The sequence below is a fragment of the Barbatula barbatula genome, assembly GCF_947034865.1.
Source record: "Barbatula barbatula genome assembly, chromosome: 1".
NCBI lineage: Eukaryota > Metazoa > Chordata > Actinopteri > Cypriniformes > Nemacheilidae > Barbatula > Barbatula barbatula.
This window is the reverse complement of record NC_136766.1, coordinates 20,914,006-20,931,317: the sequence shown is the minus strand read 5'-3', so window position 1 is coordinate 20,931,317 and position 17,312 is coordinate 20,914,006. Positions and strand designations below refer to the sequence as shown.

The following is a 17,312-nucleotide window of genomic DNA, read 5'->3' as shown; positions in this document are numbered from 1 at the left end:
ATATTGGAGTCATACACAAAAATAATAACATTATACGTAAATAATTTCATATTTACATAGATACAATCAGTTCTGAACAATTCTGATCTCTTATATTTTATCTGATACTCACATGGCCCTGTCATTGAGAACCTACTCTAAGGCTGTGTCTCGATTAGATCCCTTGCTCCCGAGATCGTATATTGTGTACACGGGTCCGGAAACTGGTAAGGGCCCTGGCTGGCTCCCTTCTCATTGAGACACCGTGCACTTATTTTCCTGTGACGTGACTGAGCGCGTATACTTCACAGCTGGTATTAATCAACAAACGGCAAACCCGACATCTCTCTGGCTGTGGCCGCAATAGCCCCTATACCCTAATATAGTGCACTATTTCAGGGGACATCCATTTTGTAGTGGTGTCCGAAATTATAGTGGACACTGTTGAGTGCACTCATTCAATCCCACAATGCACCGCAATAACGAGTATACAATCGATGTACACTTAACGGTTAGACCATACCCCTAATGCACCTTGAGGCACGCGCTATTTTCAACCGTTATTAAAACGCAAGAGAAGAAGAGTCTTATGGCGGTTGCAGAATCGTATAAATGTAAGTTAATAAATATTGTAATTAACGTTCCATCTATGCATTTTTTCACAAATAAAGAATAATATACAAAATCCATGTTGGTTGTGAATGAGTTGATTACTCAAATAATTATTTTATTATTTACACAAAACTATATTTATTTACACAATACTATATTTGTTGTGTGTCTATTACTCATACAATTACTGGCCTTTTTACGTAAAGATTATACTGCAATTTTGCATAACCTCTTTTAATCACATAATTAGAAACACCATATTAATTAACGTTACATGTTTGCACTTGCTATAAATGTGTCAAAACGGGTTAGAAATACTACATCTTCACGCCCACCACAACACTTGGGCCCAAAACAGGACATTCGTGATGAAAGTAGTCAAGTTGTCAAGTTCAAAGACCGCAGTGGGGTTATTTGAACACAGCCACAGCCTCAGTTTACCCATGAGCGCACTCACATGACGATTACACGTAATTGTGACGCACACACCAGCAGTTATATTTACTACCAGATTCGCCACGGAATCATCACGTAATCTTTGGAATTAAAGTGGGGAGAATGGACCCGTGTGACTGTTCTAAGAGTAAGTGTATGAACTACATCTATAACCACATCTAGCATAGAATAGCATTTGGAGAGTAACATAACAACAGCATGCGATGGCGCGGTAAGACCTTTCTGTTTGTGTTGCAGCTGGAACGTGTAACTGCGGGCAGAACTGCAAATGCACGAAATGCACGTGCGCAAAATGCGAGAAAAGTGAGTCGCATAGCTACCACCCGAAATAAAAATACATCTTTACGTATCTCCAAGGTTCTGCAGAATTAAACATATTTCGCTTTATTTCGACTCGGTAGGTGGTTGCACTGGCTGTCCATCTGGATGCAGCAAGGGTACGAAGAGCTGTGAGAGTGCGTGCAAGGACAAGGGGAAGTCATGCGAGAAACACTGCAGCAAATGATTGTAATTAATAAGAGCTCTGACATGTGCTTAAATAAAAGCATATTCTATGACGCACTTGGCTGTTTGTATTTTTTTGTCGTGCTGATTATTTGTCAATTCGATTGACATTGAAGTGTAGATAGATGCATCACATATTTCCTATTTACGCATAGTGGACAGCTACAGGAACCCTTTAAGCGAACGCATAATGTCCACAAATCTAAAAATGGTCAAATACGTGTGAAATATCTCGTCTTGTTTTACATTTCATAAAAGCGATCAAATGTGTCATCTTTTAAACGTATCTAATATACAACCAATTTAAATGTGAATCATTTGCTGCTGCATTTATTTGTACTGGTGATGATCATTTTAAAAGGTAGCCAATCACATTCAGTGAGCCCCTATCCAATCCGGATGAAGAGCGTCACATTATACGCGCATCTTTAATGTTACAGGCCACTGATACAATCGCACAGAGACGCATGCGCTGACAAGCTTGAAAGGAAATGTCAGAAAATGATGTTAAAATGTTGAGTTTCGCTAAAAATCTCTGGCGCATAGATGTTTTATATCTTTAGTGGGCAATTTCTGTATGACTTTTCTGACCAGGAGCCATGACTGTAGTCTTATCAGGCAGCGGCCATCTGCGGAAGTACTTTTGTTGACCCATTTGCGAGAATAACGTATATGTTAAAGACGGGGTATGTATTGTACGACAGGCTTTCTTATAATTCGTATACTGTGTTCTCAAACATGAGCGCATTGTATTTGCTATAGTCATCGCAGGGGTCATTGACCAAGCACATGACGGCCAATATGTTCGGCTTCGGTCGCCTCTCCGCTGAGGGGAAAGTCGGAATCGCATCGGCTGTTGTGTTTTTCTCTATGATAATATCTAGAACACTCATCACCGAGCAGGTTGACAAAAACACCCGTGCTTTGCTGTTTCGCGTGCAGTTCATTCTTTTCATTAACTCCCTTCTGCTTCTTGGCTCGCTTTACATCTGGAAATGTGTGGTGAGAAGACTGTGCGGGACCAGAACTGTGCCTACTTTCCCGCAAAGATGCTGGCGTCTTGTTGTTCTGCTGTTTCTTATTCTCGTTCATGGGAGTTACTTTAGTATGTTTTTCCTCGTGGACAGGGAACCACATTGGTTTTCATTACTGAGTTTCTCTTGTTTGGGGATTTATGTAATCCTGCTGTTCTTCCTGGTGGTGTTTGGATGCTTAAATCGCTTTCGCAGGCTTCTCTCACACGGCCGAGCCACTGAAGATGTGGTAGCGAGTGGATCCACCAACCAGACAGTGTTGGCATTAATAGTAACAGCAATATTGGCAGTGTATGGTTTGGTAAACGCAGCGCAGCCTCCACGGGTGGTTGAGGTGGAGATCCCAATGGAGAAGCTTCCTGAGCATTTGAGTGGACTCAAGTTGGTGCTTCTGTCAGACATTCATCTGGGACCCACAATAGGCTTCTCCAAACTGCAGCGCATCATTACTATGGTGAATGAGCTGGATCCAGGTGACAACATCACAGCATTAAGGGGTTTCACTGTAACATTTTAAAGGCTGATATGTATTTAACACATCTTGTCTGAATCTTTGTGTACTGTAGATGTGGTGGTCATTGTGGGTGATTTGACGGACGCTCAGGTAACTAGACTAAGGAGCGCTGCAGAACCATTGGGACAGATAAAGGTTCGACTGGGTTCCTATTTCGCTACAGGTCAGTTTTAGTAGAAATACAAGATAAATAAGGCAAAAATGGTATGCCTGATTTATGTATAACATTTGTGTGTGTGTGTGGCTATAAGGCAATCATGACTACTACACTGCAGATGTCGAAGGCTGGTTTGAGCTTTTGCGTTCAATGGGCATTCAGCCACTTCACAACAGCCACGCAAAAGTGTTCCGCCCTGAACAAACTCAAGACTGGATTTGCCTTGCGGGCATTGATGACCTGGAGGCCAGTATGCTGCGGTTAGTCAATAGCTGAAGTCTTTAAAAACAACGAAACGACTCTTTGAATATTTACAAATGTTGTGCTTTTCATGTGATTTTCTGATGGGCTTACGAAAGTGATGTTTTGGTTAAAGATACCCAGGCCATGGCATGGATGTTGAGAAAGCTCTCAGTGGTTGCAGTGCAGAGAGCCCCATTATTCTTCTTGCACATCAACCTCATGCTGCCAAACAGGCTATCCAGCAAAGGCCAGACATCAGCTTGGTACTTTCAGGTACATTTTATGGTCTTCACAATAATTTTTTAAAGTGCAATTTTAAGAACAACTTGCCAATCACAAATTAATCTCTAACTGGAAGTAAAATGCAAATTTGTGTTGTGTAGGTCACACACATGCTGGTCAGCTATTCCCCCTCACCATCCTGGCATTTCTGGCAAACCCATTTTTCTGTGGACTCTACCGTGTCTCTGAACACACTATGGTCTATGTTACCCCTGGAACGGGTTATTATGGCATTCCAATGAGAATTGGAAGTCATTCAGAAATCACAAACATTATACTGAAACGCGCATGAAACCACATACTCAAAATTTAAAACAGGGTTCAAATGAATATTTTCCCCTGATACAAATTCATGACCTCATTGCTTCATAATATTTACATAATTAAACATAGGTAGTTGACAAATAAACCATACAATGTGTCCTATGGTGTGACGACAACAATTTAGAAAACAAACTGTTAATAACATTATTTTATAATAATATAAAATAGCCTAAGAATTTGTTTTGCTATGTCACAATTTATATCTGTCAACTACCCATATATGGTAAAATTAAATAACATGGTATGCATTATTTATAAATATTTTTAAATAATTAATAACTTGACTATAATAATCACAACCTATGCACATACAATTAAGCTTGCTTCAACAGACATAAGGAAAAAGCCTGTTTTACTGTACACAAGTCAACGCAGTGTGGGACAACCTAAGAGATCCAAGCCTGTTAGCTTTTTCACTGTGGCATTATATTTATTTGGCAAAATATTTGAGGAATTCAAGCACTTTATTATGAAAATATTGAAATTCAAAAGTGCTGGTTTTTTTTTAATGAATGCACATTCATTTGTGTTTTATCCAGGTCTACTATCTTTTTTGTGATGCATATTTACGACAGTAATTAAACTGAAATTCATTTGACTGTTTCAACTGTAATTTATGTGAAAATCATGGATGTCATTAACAGTCTACAGTGATTTTAGGTTTTTGTGATTAAAGGTTCTTACTGCAACATGTCAGTCTCAAAAAATGTTTTTTCTACTTTAGACCCCAATAAGATAGAAGCATCTATAGAGCTAGAACAGGTTCCGGTTCCATAAACTGCTTAGACTAGTCTTACAAGTTAAGTCATCTATTTTTTATTTCTGTTCATAACTTCAAGTCAGTTACACATAAAAAGGTAGATTTGTCTAATTAAAATATGGAAAGGAAGAGATTAGTCCCATCTAATTCCATGTCTGCAAGAAAAGTAAGTGATAGTTCATCTAAAAATGAAAATTGTCATCAACTCTTGTCATTTCGATCCTTTTTGACTTTCTTTTTCTCTGAAGAAAACAAAAGTTATTTTGAAGAATGCTGGTAATTGAACAGCACTGGCCCCCTTTCACTTCTATTGTATGGACACAAAACCAATGCAATTGGATGCTGGTTAACAACATTTTTTAAAATGTCTTAAAATTGTGTTCTGCAAAAGAAAGAAAGTCATACAAAATGTAAATGACAAGAGGGTGAGTAAATGTTGACATTAATGTATGAACTCGGAGCCTATGTTTATTCCATGGCCCCAGATATATATTACAATTTGGTGAGTAAATGCAAAAAACAAGGATTTATTTACAATGATTACTTAAACTTTTATTATATACTTGAACAATTGAATCACCAAGTAATGGTGTGAAAGTTTACTTCACGGGCGGAGGGGCTTTTTTCTTTACAGCCCGTATCAGCACTTGCTGATATACCGGATAGAGTTTGTGACAGCCGTCCATGCATGTTTTCACGGCATCTGTCAGTGTGTCTTCCCGCATCTCCCCCTCAGCGTTCAAACCAGACACTTGATTTAGGTTTGGAAGCAGAGCCACAGTGACACATCCCTGATTCTCTCCGTACCCCGCCTGCCAGCTGCCGCACTCCTCTGAGTATGACGGATCAACGAGACAAGAATCTCCGTTCTGTCTCAGCGCACAGCCCAACACCACATCGTACATTTCAATACCGCCATCCGCCAGGGCAATAGAAGCGCACGTAACCGCATGTGCAAGAATCGAGCCGTCGTTCTCCAGAACCATGACATTAACTTCGATTTGAGACCGCGGGTATTTGTGCAGGCAAACACCTGGCTGCAAACTCTCGAGCAGCGCCGCGGACAGGTCTCGTTCCTCGCTGCCCTGGATCCAGGCACCTCGTTTTAAACAGGAAAACGGCGCAAGCCTAAAGTCGCAAACGAGTCGACCGGTTTTCATGTCCGTTTCGTCTTTGCGTTCAATTTCTTTTGGGCCGTACACCGAACAAATGATCTTGGTGTTCCCAGCCTCGAGGTAAGCAGATCCTTTGGCCTGACTGATGAGTCCGCAGCGCGCAAACACTGGCCGGACATCTCCATTCCCTCGTACACCTTCCCTGCTGCCGCTTTCCGGAACTTTATCAGGGGAAAGAAAAAATAGCGGGGATTGTGATTCCTCCGGTCCACGAATTCGTTTTGTGTCAAGTGGCATTTTCAAAGACCCCACGTGTTTACGAACACCACTCTTTCAAACGCGAAGCTGGTTGGATCTTGTTCGAGGCACAAAATGTGGTACGTGACTGTCATGCGCTACCGCCATCTATCGGATAGGCGTGACACGACAACGCGAAAGTTCCCTGGCTGACCTTATGTACCAATTTCTGCATTGAGAAGTAGGAAACGGGCATTTAAAAAAGTATTGTTAAACGTTTAAAATCCATGTCTATTTTCTTCAAAAGATATGTTTTTTATATATTTGTCCCAAGTCAGATTTATTTATGTAATCCTTCGTAAGCCCCTTTAATAATAATAATTGTATTTATAAATAATTTATGGAACGGTGCTCTTTTAATGTTAGCAGATACTTGTAATGTTTTAATTCTACTAAATCATTATTAACACAAATGTTTTATTGTTACTAAATACTTTTAATGTTACTAAATCCAGACGTTACTTCCGGGTTGAAGTGGGAATTATCCAATTTCCGAGAGCCCGGCAAGGGACACGTGCCGTAAAAACGTCAAATGTATATACAGGGGGTTCAAAAGGGGTCGCAAAGGTTCACAAACCCTTTAGGTTAACATACAATACGTGAATTATTTTGTTCTAGACAAAATTAAGTTGAGGTCGCTTACCTGTCGCTCTTGTGTTAAATCAGAAGCAAATTCCTCCTAACATACATCTTTAGGAAAGCAAATATTTGGGCTCGGAGCACACTGTTACAAACGCTAACAAGTATGTACAACATTTCTCACCTTGAGATGACATTTTTAAAGGGTCTTACTTGAGGCAGCCTCGCTCGCTTTACTAAACAGCACAGTGATTTTGGACAAGTGCACGGATGCATTGGAAATACAGCGCGCGTTTATACAGCTGATAGGCTTCTTCGATGGTTATTGTTTAAGAGAAAAAGAGAACTGAACATATTTTACTCACAAACTGGAGTATTAATTCTTCTCTAAGACTTGAGTAGTTCCGGAGCTCGTATTGACCATGGAGGAACTGGCCCGGGAGAGTATACGCAGCATCAGTATCCTGTCCAAACCTGCGCGGGGTTCGGACGTCCCGCGGCTCGGCTCGTTTGGGGCCATTTTCATCATGCTTAAATCTGCCCTCGGCGCGGGACTACTTAACTTTCCTTGGGCCTTTGAGAAGGCTGGTGGTGTGTCCACAGCCATCAGCGTGGAGATGGTGTGTTGTTTTTTCCTTCTGACCTATGTAGATCATTTTTACAGCAGGGCACTTACAGGTGCAACAGTGTGCAAATTTAATTGAGCATTTTTTTATCATCAGTGCCCAAAGTTCAGCTTCATTCCGGAAAGCATATTATATTAAATTCTGACATACCTTTAACTTACGTGCCTTGCAGCGAGTTTCTGGTAATAATGAGCCAGTTTTCATGTGTTCTTTTTTTATACTACATGTGGTGTAATTCCTTAATAAAGTTAGAAAGTTGAACTGTTTCTACAGAAAGTTTTAGAGAAAGTGTGCTGAATGTGCACATGGGCAGGGGTCCATTTCTTCTTTACCGAGGAAAAACTTAAACTAGTCATGGCATTGCCATAAGAGTGGTGGTGTGGGTGTCAGGTTGGTCACCAGGTTTTAGTGTTCTCCAGAAAACTAGAAGTTCCTTGTTAGCAAGCCTACATAAGGTTTAACACAGTGCCGCTAATACGAATATAGCTGAAGCATGTCCATTTTGCAGTTTAACACCTTTCTCTCTCTCTATCAGGTGTCTCTGGTATTTCTGATCAGCGGCTTGGTCATTCTTGGCTATGCTTCATCAATTAGCCGGCAAAACACGTATCATGATGTGGTGCGTGAGGTGTGTGGACGAAGGATCGGACATCTGTGTGAAATCTGCTTTGTTTTCAACCTCTTTATGATCTCAGTTGCCTTTCTGGTGGTTGTGCAGGACCAACTGGATAAATGTGAGCTGTACACTTATGTCTGCTGTGCTGTCTTTGAGTCATCATTAGCAAGGTTTCCGTTACCCTCCAAAACGCGCAAATTTAAAATATGCCCAATGGAAACACATACATTTCTCAAAAAATCCCATGTATCGCAAAAAAGTTCTCACGCTCGCATGAGGTGTTTTTTCAGGCATTACGTTAAAGGCATATTTCACAACACTGCTATGGAAACACTTTTTGTTAAATTTACAATTAACGTGGCGTATAAAAAAGTAGTATCACCCTGTGGTATGTTTTAACATAAATGTTTTTGGCTGAACATTTGGAAAGATAGTATGTAAGGAATTCACATTAAGTAATATCTTGTGATATGATGGCTTAAATGCAAGAAAACAAGTGAGTGCATTATGGAGATTTACAGTCAGGTAATATGAAAATATATAAGGAAATATAGACATTTCTCTTCACTCTTTCATCACAGTGAGTGGCACTATGCAATGAAGTTTTCATGCAACCTGCCACAAAAAGTACAAAGAAGAATGATTTATCGCGAGAAGAATAACCTTAATCGCATAACATCATTTAATGGAAACGCAGTCATTCTGCGATACTGTTTTAATCGACGTTTAGAAAACATTGCTTAAATTTTGCGCAAACCTGTAATGGAAACCTGGCTACAGTGCTCATGTACACATTAACAGTGTTTGTTTGTTTCAGTGTGTCTGTCTCTGTATGAGACAGTGACGGGTGCCACAGAGGGAGAGATTCCATATCATTGGTACACAGATCACCGTTTTGCACTCTTTCTCATGTGCCTCATTATCATCCTCCCACTTTCAATACCCAAGGAGATCGGCATTCAGAAATACACCAGGTGTGTGTGAAAAGCAGATATATGTTATACCCCGAATATTTCGACAATATGTAAAACTTTCATCAGTTACAAAGAGTCAAGGGAGTAGAACCTTTCTGCATATTGCATATTTCTCTCCCACCACGTCTGCTTCTTTAACCTACATTCTGTCATCTCAAATAGCTTTTTCATGTCTCATACTTCTAGTGTTCTGGGGACTCTGGCTGCTACATACCTGGGCGTGTCTGTTATTGTAAAATATTACCTGAAAGATGAGCACACAGCTGATCTCACACCAGAGCACAGTGAAGGGTGAGATTTGAGAGTAGGTCCTAATATGGATGTTTTATTATGTGCACATGTAAGTTTGGGATATATATGTCGGTGTATAACAATAATTGTATACATGTTGTGTTTGGTCAGGTTGGACTCATGGGCTTCCATGTTCAGTGTGGTTCCTACTATATGTTTTGGTTTCCAGGTCAGATTGTATAAAGAAATCCTATATTTATTTACATTTGTAATGCATACTCCCATGTACAGATACACACACACTCTCTCTTTTGTAATCATTATAACTACTTAATATACTTTATGAATGCTGTATTGTTTATATGTGGGTTTATTTGAATTACAGTGTCACGAAGCATCTATTGCGATATACAGCAGCATGCAGAACAAAAAAATCACACACTGGGTCTTTATCTCAGTTACTTCTATGGTTTTCTGCCTGCTAATTTATACTCTCACTGGTGAGTCAAAAGTGATAAGTACCCATTTATAGAGCTCGTTTTAATCTGATCTTAATTATATTTTATTTTCATTGTTTTCTTACACCGAGAGACTGACAAATTGTCACAATACTGCAGGTGTGTTTGGATTTCTTACATTTGGACGGGAAGTAGCCTCAGATATCCTGATGTCATATCCTGGAAATGATGTTGTGATGATTATTGCTAGGCTGCTCTTTGGAATTTCAATCCTTACAATCTATCCTATAATTCTGCTGCTTGGCAGGTACTGTACTAAAAATACTGTACACTGAAATGATGGCATGCACACACTTATGTACCAATGATTGTTCCTTGTTCACAGATCAGTGATTCTAACACAAATATTGCGGTATTGGGAAAGACGGGCCATAATCACATCTGTGTTTGAGTGTCGGTGCCGTGTAGTTCTGACAATTCTCTGGATCGCTGTGACCCTCCTCATTGCCATATTTGTACCAGACATGAGTGAGGTCATCAGTGTAATCGGGGGAATTAGTGCCTTCTTCATCTTCATTTTTCCTGGTGAGACACTTAATGATACAATCTACAGTCCATTTACTATAACAGTCAGCTCACAAGCATGTGTGCATTCACACTGATGGTGTTACTGATAAAGCTCACTCTTTGCAGGTCTGTGTCTCATTTTTGCCATGCAGACTGAACCTATAAATTACAGGATGAGGTGGGTGACATCTGTGTTGTATGTTTTAAGAGACCTCTTATGTCTTAGTGACTTTTAATGTGTTGGCTTTGTTTTCAGTGCTTTCAATGTTGATAATAGTTTTATTTCTGTCATTTTCAGAAACTTGTTGACGGGTTGGGGAGTGGTTACCGTTATCATAGGAGTTTTTATCTTTGGTCAGAGCACCACTATTGCTGTTATGGAGCTCATGCACAAGTTCTAATCATTGTTTCAACAAAGTTTGTTAATAAAATTGATTAATAAATATTTTATTGATCAAATTTGATGGCAAGATCCCATACAGAGATTCTCGAAGGAGATATTTTGTTTGCTGTTGTGCCTTTAAATTTAATTTATTCCAAATACAATTTGTGTGTGTTTAAACAAGAATAAGAAATGCATTTAAATGTCTGTGAGCCTATGTCTGCATTTGGATGCTATGTGACAATACAGGCCTAAGTATTAATTTAAACATTGACTGTTTTAAACATTTGCAATAACCTAATAAACTAAGTTAACATTTTGTTTAAAGGTCATTGTGAAATGGCCTATAGTGGGCATTATTATTCAGTTGACTCCTTAAATAAGCACCAGATATACTCCATGTTACAGTTATTGAGCACAACTTCCCATGTACTATATAATTAATCTAAACAGCGGACACAAATAAAAATCCGAATGGTTTTATTATAAATATCATTATGAATAATCAGCAGTTTACCATTAAAACCATTACAAGATTCTTGTACGTAGTGTATTTTGGCCAGTAGCATTAAATGTTCTATTGGTTCCCTGTAGATGACAACACGGACCATGAAAGTTAACATTACAATTTCCATTATAACCGTTAACCTATTACAATATGTTTTATTATGCTTATGCTTGTTAACTGTGGAAGTAAAGATGAACTATTCTAAAAAGCGGTCACATGACTGGACACCGGAAGTCATTTTCCCGTTGTGCTGAGCTTCGGCAGTCGTAGCGCGGAACCCACTCAACCTACTTCGAAGAAAACATCACTAATGTTTCGATAGCTCTCAATCAAACCGAACCGATTGACCACCGTACATATTCGCACATGGACGAAAAGTGTTGAGAGCCTCCGAGGACCCTTATCCGTGTAAAGTTGGCGGTGATTTGTGGGAATTGGCAGGCTAGCGGAGCTCCATCATGACAGTGGCGGTGTTTTTCGGCTGCACGTTCATCGCTTTCGGCCCGGCCGTCTCTTTGTTCCTGTTTACAATCGCCCGGGATCCTCTACGTGTGATTTTCCTCATAGCGGGGTATGTATTGGGGGCAAAAACCTGGGCACACGGGTTTGCAGGTTGAGTCTCGTGATACAGCATTAAATATGGCCCGGGAACGACCCGTCACATCTTTTGTTCGGATAAAATATCTATGATTTTCTGTGATTTACGACATAGAAATGTGACACATGCACACACAATATACTCACCGAATCATAATAATAGTTGTAAAGTAAACGTTTTAAGGGAAGGAGGACGAGCACCATCAAGGAAACAAAGGAATGAGGAAGCACTTAAGTAACTTTTAGTTGCACGAACGGTAAGAATGTGATCGACCTGCTTTAAAAGCGTCTAACACTTCAGATCGTGTTATATCTCATTTGACCAAAGCCACCTGTAACACAGACATGAGCTCAGTTGTCATGTTAAGCCAGAGTTTTATATGGCGAGAATAAAGATGCATTTCACACAATATGATCCAGAGCATCGAATTAATAATGTTCGTAACGTCGGGTTTTCTGTTGTAGGGCATTTTTCTGGCTGGTGTCTTTGCTGCTGTCGTCTCTTGTGTGGTTCATCACAGTTCAGATCAGCAACAAGAACAGCGCCACACAGCAGAGAGGGTTGCTCATTTTCGGAGTCGTGCTCTCTGTGCTGCTTCAGGAGGCTTTCAGATTTGGTTACTACAAACTGCTAAAGTAAGCGTTCACAGTCTGTCTTCGTCTTTAGTATATTCTGCATAATCAATAAACTGGCATATCGTGTTGCCGATGTCAGGATTGCAGTGTAAATATCACCTTGATGATTAACAGTGGCACTTATTGTTGGTGCTGTGTGGGTGGTGCATTTCAGCATCACAACGAGGGTTTTTGTTAACATCTGATATTGTATCTCCCTCACAGGAAAGCAAATGAAGGCCTGTTGGCGCTCAGTCAGGAGGACACCATGCCCATCTCCATGCGGCAGCTAGCATATGGTATACATCCATCACATGTGATATCAACAGCTGTTTGTTTGACTGTGTCTAAGAGTGTGCCATTTGGCGGCTGATTTGCAGTATCCGGCCTGGGCTTTGGGTTTATGAGTGGAGCTTTTTCTGTGGTGAACATACTCTCTGACTCGCTGGGTCCGGGAACTGTTGGTATCCATGGCGACCCTCAGCATTACTTCATATCCTCTGGTAATGAAATGCCGACGTGTGATGAAATAATAATATTCATTATGATTGGAAAGTGTCTTCGGAACACGAATAAAGATATTTTAGGTGACATCCGAGAGATTTCCAGGTCTCCTCATAGACATCGTGTTTATACTAGTTGTTGTCAAGATCAAGAAAAGTAATAAAGACATCATTAAATTGGTCCATCCGCTCATAGTGGCTCAATACAATTTTCTGAAGCGACTTTAATCGATATATTCTGCTCTGTCTGGTCAGTCTATGGTGTGCACGAGAGCACTTCGACGCATTCGGTTTGTACTGTTGGGCAAAAAAAAGTGCAAGTCTTCTTCAATATCGAAATCATCAGACAGTTTGCGAAGATCAGTTTATATACAATGTGCGTCTGCTTGTAAACACAGATTTGTATTTCAGGGTTGCATTTAGAGTCCGCCCCTACGAAATGCGCATATGTCGAAGTGCTCTCGTGAACACGCACCATAGACTAAGGACAAGACAGAGGAAATATAGATTAAAGTCGTTATTTTGGTTTATTTTTCGCATTTATGACTTAAGTACTTTTCTGGACCTTGACAACAACTTTAACCATGATGTCTATGGGGAGGCCTGGAAATCTCACGGATGTCACCTAAAATATCTTTCTGTTCCGAAGACGCAGAGAGGTCTTGAAACATGTTGAACGTCATGTGAGAAATAAACACAATTTTGATTTTGAGGTGAACTTTTCCTTTAAGCTCTGGTGTGTGGGTTTTTCTTCACAGCTTTTATGACGCTGGCTATCATCCTGCTGCATATGTTCTGGGGGGTTGTTTTCTTCGAGGCTTGTGAGCGACAGAGATGGTGGGCTCTTGGAGCTGTGGTGGTCAGTCATCTGCTAGTATCATGCCTGGTAAGTGACCACACATCATATAGTCAAGCATTAGATAACCAGCAAATTTCTGGTCACAAGTTTATCACAGGATAGATTCATTTTTTCTTGGTATTCCTCCACTGCTTTCTCATCTACTCAGTTGTCCTCTATCACTGTTTCTCTGATCTGATGATGTCTTTTATTGTTCATTACAGACCTTTGTAAACCCACACTATCAAGGCAGTTTGATCCCAACCTACATCGTACTCTCTGTCATGGCAGCCTGGGCGTACTCCTGTGCCGGAGGCTCTTTGCGGAACCTCAAACTCTGTCTCACCTGTAAAGATAAAGACTTCCTGCTGGCCAATCACAGGCCTAGATAACCCATCGGCTGCAAATGGGACTTTCTCCAAAGACAGACTCGCTGAGCCAATAGACCAACAAAATGGTCAGCAACCCTGAACTCTTGTTAACGGGAAGCTTATCAACCATAAGGATAGTGTGCGTAACAGTTGTTGCCGAGTAACAGGAATTGTATGTCTGCAGATCTGGCACCTTGTGTAATTACCTCCTATTCCATTTTCTGTTCTGTACCTCATGTTCTGTGTGTGTGAGCGAGACAAAGCGTCTAAGAGAGAGAACTGTTTTATACTGAATTCTGTAAATGTTGAGGGTTGCATTCATGTCTGATATTTACCCCAGTAGGTGGTTTTGAACAATGTCTGGTGTAGTCTGCTTGTAAGTTGTTAAAAAGCATTTGTTTTTCATTTTTAACTGAGCTTCTCTGTTAACATTGTCTTATCATTAAGAACAATTCCTATAAGGCATTATTCACCTTTTAATATAATGGCGATCAAACGCATTGTTTACCATTTAATCCAGTTTAATTCACGTGACTGATCTTATTTCTATTGAATGTAGCTTTTTACAGACCCATCTCAGCTCTCCTAGAGCATCACATTTCGTCATGTCTCCAAACCTTTGTTACTCCTATTTAAACAGCTTGAATGATAAGTGCAGTGAAGCCACTTTTTTTTAAATCACAGGAACCTTTGAATATATTATTTAACATAAGTTGGTCAGTGAATGTGTTTGGATGTCAGTTTGGACTGTCATATGCATAGTTACACTTGGTTGTGAGATATCTGCATTTTCATTCTTATTAAAGTAGCTTAAACTCAAATCCATCCTAATCTCCCCATTCTTTTGCTTATTAAGATTTTTCTATGTTCTGCATGTTTTTTACAGGTTTGTGAATGTTTATAAAAGCAGCAGGGAAATCTTAATTGATCCATTAAACCCTAAATCCAACACATTATGGCTAAGTTTCACAGACGAGGCTTAAGGCTAGTCCCAGTCTAAAATGAAGGTTAGCGCTGTCTTAACCTAAAATATCTTGCCCTGACATATCCTAAAATACATAATTTACATTTAGCAGATGCTTTTATCCAAAGCGACTTACAAAGAGTTCGGGGAGCAATAAGCAATAATACAATAGGTGCTAATACAAAGTTACTAGTTTCAACGAAAGCTAGACCACTTCCTGTTGAGAGAAAGAGTGTGTCAGTGTTTGTTTTCATTTGTCAAGTATTCACAGGAGAGATGGGTTTTAGGTCGTTTTATGAAGGTCGTGAGAGATGTGGTTGACCGGACCGGTTAGGAAGAATGTTTCACCAGGAAGGAGTTGTGAAGGAGAATGAGTGGGACTTTTCAATACAAGATGCCGCTCGTTTGCTGAACGCAGGGTTCTTGATGGAGTGTAGGAGGGTGAGAATGTATGCCGGTGCAGATCCAGTGATAGTCCTGTAGGCAAACACCAGTGACCTGAATCTGATATCGAATCTTCAACCGGTAGCCATTGGAGGGCGATGAAAAGGGGTGTCATATGAGCCCTGTTGGCCCTACATCAGTACCATTTTTTTGGCTCAAGATGCAAACTAGTTTTATCTAAGGCATTTTACATAAGAGACTTGCATATCATATTTTAAATCAGGCATAATCCTGGCTCAAACTAAGCCTTGTCTGTGAAACCTGGCCTAAATGATTGTTCTTATACAAAAAATGTTCGTCATGAAACGTCAAAAAATAAAAATGTACCCGTTTGTTGCTTCAGGCATGGTTTCAATGAAACAGATGACAGGCAGGTTAGATGGAAACATGTATTGCATCTGACATAAGAAACCTGGTGTAGGCTTTTCGAAATTCAAATAAATACAGATACTCATGTAAAACAATTTCCTAATGAAGCATTATACACAATGTACAATATTCTTTTCTCCATTATTTTATACATATTCTAAAATGAATAAATTTCATGCAGAATATTCTGAAAAAAGGCAGAGCCAAATAAATTGTGGCGAAAGAGGATAAAAAAATAAACACACGTATGTGTGTTGTGTGTAAACAAATTGCATTGAAAATAAAAACACTGAATTATGTGTTTAAGATGTTATTCTGAAAATGTTTTTGGATCATAAAAATCATAAAAGCCTTCACCGAATCCTAACCAACGTCCTGTGACAAAGTCCATCTGATTGTGTATATTTGGGGGGTCAGTAATCTGTATCCGACCCGTCTGCATTGTCCACGTTGCGGGACAACATGTAGTTGTCCATATCAATAGAACGGCAGTTATTAATAGCGTAACGCAGCCGCTCAGCCATCACCGATTGGCTAGAGTAAGGAGGGAGGCGGAGCTGGAAGAAACACGTCTGAGAGGTGGGAAGACTGTCGTATGGCTGAAAGAGAAAAGAATGACACAATATCACACACACCCCCAAATACTTCATAGAAAAACACACACACACTGAATCTTACCCGGTCCACCTTCATGATCTGAAATCTCTGAGAGATGTCTGCAGTGTTGGCCGGCAGACGGGAACGTCCAGAGACGAAGCGCATGAAGAGCACTCGCTCTTCATTTGAGAACTCCTCCAGCGTCTGCCAGAACCACTGCACCAGCTGCTGCTGCTCATCTACCTCCCTGTACCGGACCACCTTCTTTAAAACCTCAACGCTGATCTCTGGCAGCCCACACACCATCTGCTCCATCTGCCGTGCTGTTAGTAAGGAAAGCAAGGGTACGGGGACGATCCATGACATGCCCTCTCGTACCGCCGCCACCTGACAGATACCGAAGAGAATATGAAAGATGAGACGCATTTCATTGTGAACTTGCTGATTGAATTACAAGTCATAGTCTTCTTACAGTGGGTGTGGATATAATTTGACATTATTGGGTCAAACACAAACCTGCCGATCCATTTCATGAAGTCGATATTCGATGGCACGTTCCACATATTCCTTTCTGTTAGAGAAGGTCAATGGTATGCTGTTCCCACCTGGGATGATGGGAACCATCTTTCCATCTGCACTTTGACCAACAAATGAATCCAGAGGAATCATCTGTTATAAACAAAAGAAAGACCATGTCAAATGAACATTCAAACAATCCAACATTTTAATTCCTTATGTCCACTGTGTCTCACTTGAGATCATAAATAAATAAAAAAAGTTTGTCAATTAGCATAGT

General features: G+C 40.1%; 6 protein-coding genes across 10 annotated transcripts in view; 4 read left to right on the top strand and 2 right to left on the bottom strand.

Annotated features, from left to right (window-relative positions):
* The first annotated feature begins 1,049 nt into the window (after positions 1-1,049).
* On the top strand, positions 1,050-1,608 carry mtbl (metallothionein-B-like). Its single transcript, XM_079462758.1, has 3 exons — positions 1,050-1,174; positions 1,285-1,350; positions 1,449-1,608. The coding sequence occupies exons 1-3, from the start codon at positions 1,150-1,152 to the stop codon at positions 1,550-1,552; spliced, it is 195 nt and encodes a 64-aa protein (XP_079318884.1). The 5' UTR covers positions 1,050-1,149; the 3' UTR covers positions 1,553-1,608.
* Positions 1,609-1,971: 363 nt separating this feature from the next.
* On the top strand, positions 1,972-4,796 carry tmppe (transmembrane protein with metallophosphoesterase domain). Its single transcript, XM_079455610.1, has 5 exons — positions 1,972-3,058; positions 3,152-3,262; positions 3,351-3,516; positions 3,633-3,772; positions 3,883-4,796. Exons 1-5 carry the CDS (start codon positions 2,341-2,343, stop codon positions 4,071-4,073), a joined length of 1,326 nt encoding a protein of 441 aa, XP_079311736.1. The 5' UTR covers positions 1,972-2,340; the 3' UTR covers positions 4,074-4,796.
* On the bottom strand, positions 4,790-6,355 carry exosc6 (exosome component 6). Its single transcript, XM_079455619.1, has one exon. It carries the CDS (start codon positions 6,275-6,277, stop codon positions 5,465-5,467), a length of 813 nt encoding a protein of 270 aa, XP_079311745.1. The 5' UTR covers positions 6,278-6,355; the 3' UTR covers positions 4,790-5,464.
* A 923-nt stretch (positions 6,356-7,278) lies between these two features.
* On the top strand, positions 7,279-11,041 carry slc38a8b (solute carrier family 38 member 8b; the record flags this gene model as incomplete). The annotated part of the gene is made up of 10 exons (XM_079455631.1): positions 7,279-7,476; positions 8,018-8,216; positions 8,916-9,072; positions 9,259-9,363; positions 9,475-9,532; positions 9,689-9,803; positions 9,921-10,068; positions 10,147-10,346; positions 10,455-10,506; positions 10,627-11,041. The coding sequence occupies 10 exons, from the start codon at positions 7,279-7,281 to the stop codon at positions 10,727-10,729; spliced, it is 1,335 nt and encodes a 444-aa protein (XP_079311757.1). The 3' UTR covers positions 10,730-11,041.
* A 359-nt stretch (positions 11,042-11,400) lies between these two features.
* aph1b (APH1B gamma secretase subunit) lies at positions 11,401-14,966 on the top strand. The gene is made up of 6 exons (XM_079457828.1): positions 11,401-11,789; positions 12,281-12,451; positions 12,656-12,729; positions 12,811-12,933; positions 13,692-13,819; positions 13,996-14,966. Exons 1-6 carry the CDS (start codon positions 11,677-11,679, stop codon positions 14,161-14,163), a joined length of 777 nt encoding a protein of 258 aa, XP_079313954.1. The 5' UTR covers positions 11,401-11,676; the 3' UTR covers positions 14,164-14,966.
* A 396-nt stretch (positions 14,967-15,362) lies between these two features.
* herc1 (HECT and RLD domain containing E3 ubiquitin protein ligase family member 1) overlaps positions 15,363-17,312 on the bottom strand; it is a 37,052-nt gene continuing 35,102 nt past the window's right edge. For 3 of the 5 annotated variants that reach the window (XM_079455442.1, XM_079455444.1, XM_079455445.1), the window contains exons 76-78: positions 17,033-17,185; positions 16,598-16,903; positions 15,364-16,518 (exon numbers count right to left, since the gene is read on the bottom strand). In XM_079455442.1, the coding sequence (XP_079311568.1) occupies positions 16,333-16,518; positions 16,598-16,903; positions 17,033-17,185 (645 nt within the window). In that variant the 3' untranslated portion in view covers positions 15,364-16,332. Of the gene's footprint in view, positions 16,519-16,597; positions 16,904-17,032; positions 17,186-17,312 lie in introns of all 5 variants that reach the window. The other 2 variants (XM_079455443.1, XM_079455446.1) reach the window with 1 other exon arrangement.